The sequence below is a fragment of the Eimeria tenella genome, genomic scaffold (genome assembly GCF_000499545.2).
Source record: "Eimeria tenella Houghton genomic scaffold, Eth_scaff199, whole genome shotgun sequence".
In the NCBI taxonomy this organism is placed as follows: Eukaryota; Apicomplexa; class Conoidasida; order Eucoccidiorida; family Eimeriidae; genus Eimeria; species Eimeria tenella.
In genome coordinates, this window is record NW_013541832.1 from 1 (window position 1) to 2,770 (window position 2,770).

At 44.7% G+C, this 2,770-nt stretch overlaps 1 protein-coding gene across 1 annotated transcript; it reads right to left on the minus strand.

The window, feature by feature from the left end:
• Positions 1 to 57: 57 nt before the first annotated feature.
• ETH_00020200 (uncharacterized protein) lies at positions 58 to 2,590 on the minus strand (the record flags this gene model as incomplete). The annotated part of the gene is made up of 7 exons (XM_013374168.1): positions 58 to 120; positions 282 to 344; positions 589 to 642; positions 762 to 827; positions 1,071 to 1,100; positions 1,584 to 1,681; positions 2,584 to 2,590. The coding sequence occupies 7 exons, from the start codon at positions 2,588 to 2,590 to the stop codon at positions 58 to 60; spliced, it is 381 nt and encodes a 126-aa protein (XP_013229622.1).
• Between the last annotated feature and the right edge of the window lie 180 nt (positions 2,591 to 2,770).

The window sequence follows — 2,770 nt, forward strand, 5'->3', positions numbered from 1 at the left end:
CCTGATCGATAAACCCTAAACCCTAAACCCTAAACCCTAAGCCCTAAACCCTAAACCCTACTTCACTATTTGCTCTTTCTCGTAGAAGTCGTTCAGCGCCTTTGAGAGCTTATGCTCGTTCTGAAACAAAAACCCCAAACCCCAAACCCTAAACCCTATACCCTAAACCCTCACAATCAGTAGTCCACTGAAGCCTAGCATTAGGGTTTAGGGTTTAGCGCTTAGGGTTTGGCGTCTAGGGTTTGGGGTTTAGAGTTTAGGGTTTAGTGTTTAGGGCTTACTCTAAGGATACGAACTTTCGCCTTCTGCGTCTGCACCGTCTGCTGCTTCAGTGCAGTCAGTTTCTGCATCCACAAACCCTAAACCCTAAACCCTAAACCCTAAACCCTAAACCCTAAACCCTAAACCCTGAAAGCCCCAAACCCTAAACCCTAAACCCTCAACGCCGCCGCCTTCTCTGCAGCAATTCTTCCACGTGAGTGAATTGCTGCTGCGCGTTTTGATTCCGAATTCTCCATATCAAGCCCAAACCCTAAACCCTAAACCCTAAACCCTAAACCCTAAACCCTAAACCCTAGGGGGACTCACTTGTGTGTAGTGGACGACCTCTCTTGCGGCTACGTTTCTCTTGTTTAAAAGCATCTGAAACGCAAACCCTAAACCCTAAGCCCTAAACCCTAAAATTTGAACCTTAAACCCTATCCCTTCCAAGAAGAATGAGTCGCCAAATTAGGGTTTAGGGTTTAGGGTTTAGGGTTTACCTCTGCACGCCGGATCCTCCTGAGCATTTCCGCCCCTCCAAACAAAGCGTTTTCGATGTTGGGGACCTTCAACACAAAGCAGCAAACTAGGACTTTAGGGTTTAGGGTTTAGGGTTTAGGGTTTAAGGTTATGCTGCTGCTGCTCCTGCTGCTGCTGATCACGCTGCTGCTGCTGCTGTTGGGCTTGCTGCTGCTGCTGGGCTTGCTGCTGCTGCTCCTGCTGCTGGTGACCTCGCTGCCGCTGCTGCTGCCGTTGGTCTTGCTGCTGCTGCTGCTGCTGATTTTGCTGCTGCTGCTGCTGCAGCTTACCAAGTCTAGCATTGTCTTCCTAAAGCAGTCCTGAAGCGCACGACGCACTCATCCCTAAACCCTAAACCCTAAACCCTAAACCCTAAATTATGAAACCTGGGCTTGAACTCCCACATAGGCTGCCTACATCAGCCCCTAGCCCCTAACTCTAAACCCTAAACCCTAAACCCTAAACCCTTCTTCACCCTAGAGCCATTTAAACCCTAAACCCTAGAGGCTGTCAGGCTATTTCAGCCCCTCCGAAGCCGCAAAAGCCCCAATACTGAACCCTCGCAAAACCCTAAACCCTAAACCCTGAAGCCCGCAAAATCCCTCCTGCGAAACCCTCGCAAACCCTAAACCCTACTAAACCCTAAACCCTAAAACCTAAACCCTCACGACCCCAAAAGCCCTCCTCTAAAACACCAAACCCTACACCCTAACGGCAGCGAAATCCCCTCCAGCAAACCCTCGCAAACCCTAAACCCTAAACCCTAAACCCTAAACCCTAAACCCTAAACCCTAAACCCTCACGCAGTAGTGGGCGAAGGGCAGCAGCGCAGCTTCATAAGGAGTGCCGGCAAAGAACTCTCCGACGGCGGAGTTGGCGCTTCCGTGCAATTCGACTAAATCTGAAAATAAAAAATAAAAACAAAATTGGATGTAAAAGAATAAATAAAAGATATTTGAATTAAAAAGGAGAAATAAAAGGTAACTGAACTCACAAGAAGAAATAAAACTCTTTTTCAATCAGTTTGAGGGTTTAAACTTCTTCAAAAAATAAAAAAATTCAAATGGTTCAAACGTCTGCAAAAACCCTCAAAATGCTGAAATTCAAAAAGATTTAAGTGTTGGAATAAACGAGAATTTAAAAGACAAAATAACGGTGGATTTAAATAAATAAATGAATTAATTAAAGGGGAACTTAAACGCCAACGTAAACCCTAAAAAAGGGTTTTCGAATGTCTCTTTCGGGCCGAAAAAGCTGCAACTTCGCGCCTTTTCGCTGCAGCGCAGCAGCAGCGCTTCCCTCGGTTTTCAGCTTTAAAGCCATCAAATGAACCCCAAATAGACCCTTTTAAATTCATTTAATTAATTTAATTTAATTTCCGCATTTTAAGATTCCTTTTCTGCTTTTTTTGAGCCAAAAAACGCCCGGAATGACCCCAGGGCCACTCGCGCGCGCAACAGCAGCTGTATGTACACCCCACGTTGAGAAAAGTCGCAAACTCCAAATTGCCAAATTCAAAATCAAAAAAGAAATTAAAAGAAATCAAAGAATTAAAAGAATTAAATTAATCAAACAATTAAATATATTGAACCAATTAAATATATTTAATTAATTAAATGAAGTAAATGAATTAAATGAATTAACACAAATTACCAAAAACCAAAATGCAGGAAGCAAAAGTCCGCCCACTGGCCAGCCAGCGAAACACCAAATTAACCACCTAGTTAAATAATTAATTAAAAGCCAACAAAAGCTGCTGCTGCTGCTGCTGCTGCTGCAGCAGCTGCTGCTGCTGCTGCTGACCCTGCATGGCCTTTCGAAAGCCCTTGAGGAAGCTGTCGAGTTTCTTGATGAGTTCTCTTTCTCTTTTCAAGTCCAAAGATATTTCAAAACTTATTTTAAAACAACTTTCGAGTTGCTTCTCAGCAAACGCCACAAAAGGGAATACCCCAGACTCTTCCTTGGGGGCCCCCCCCTCGGGGGCCCCCTC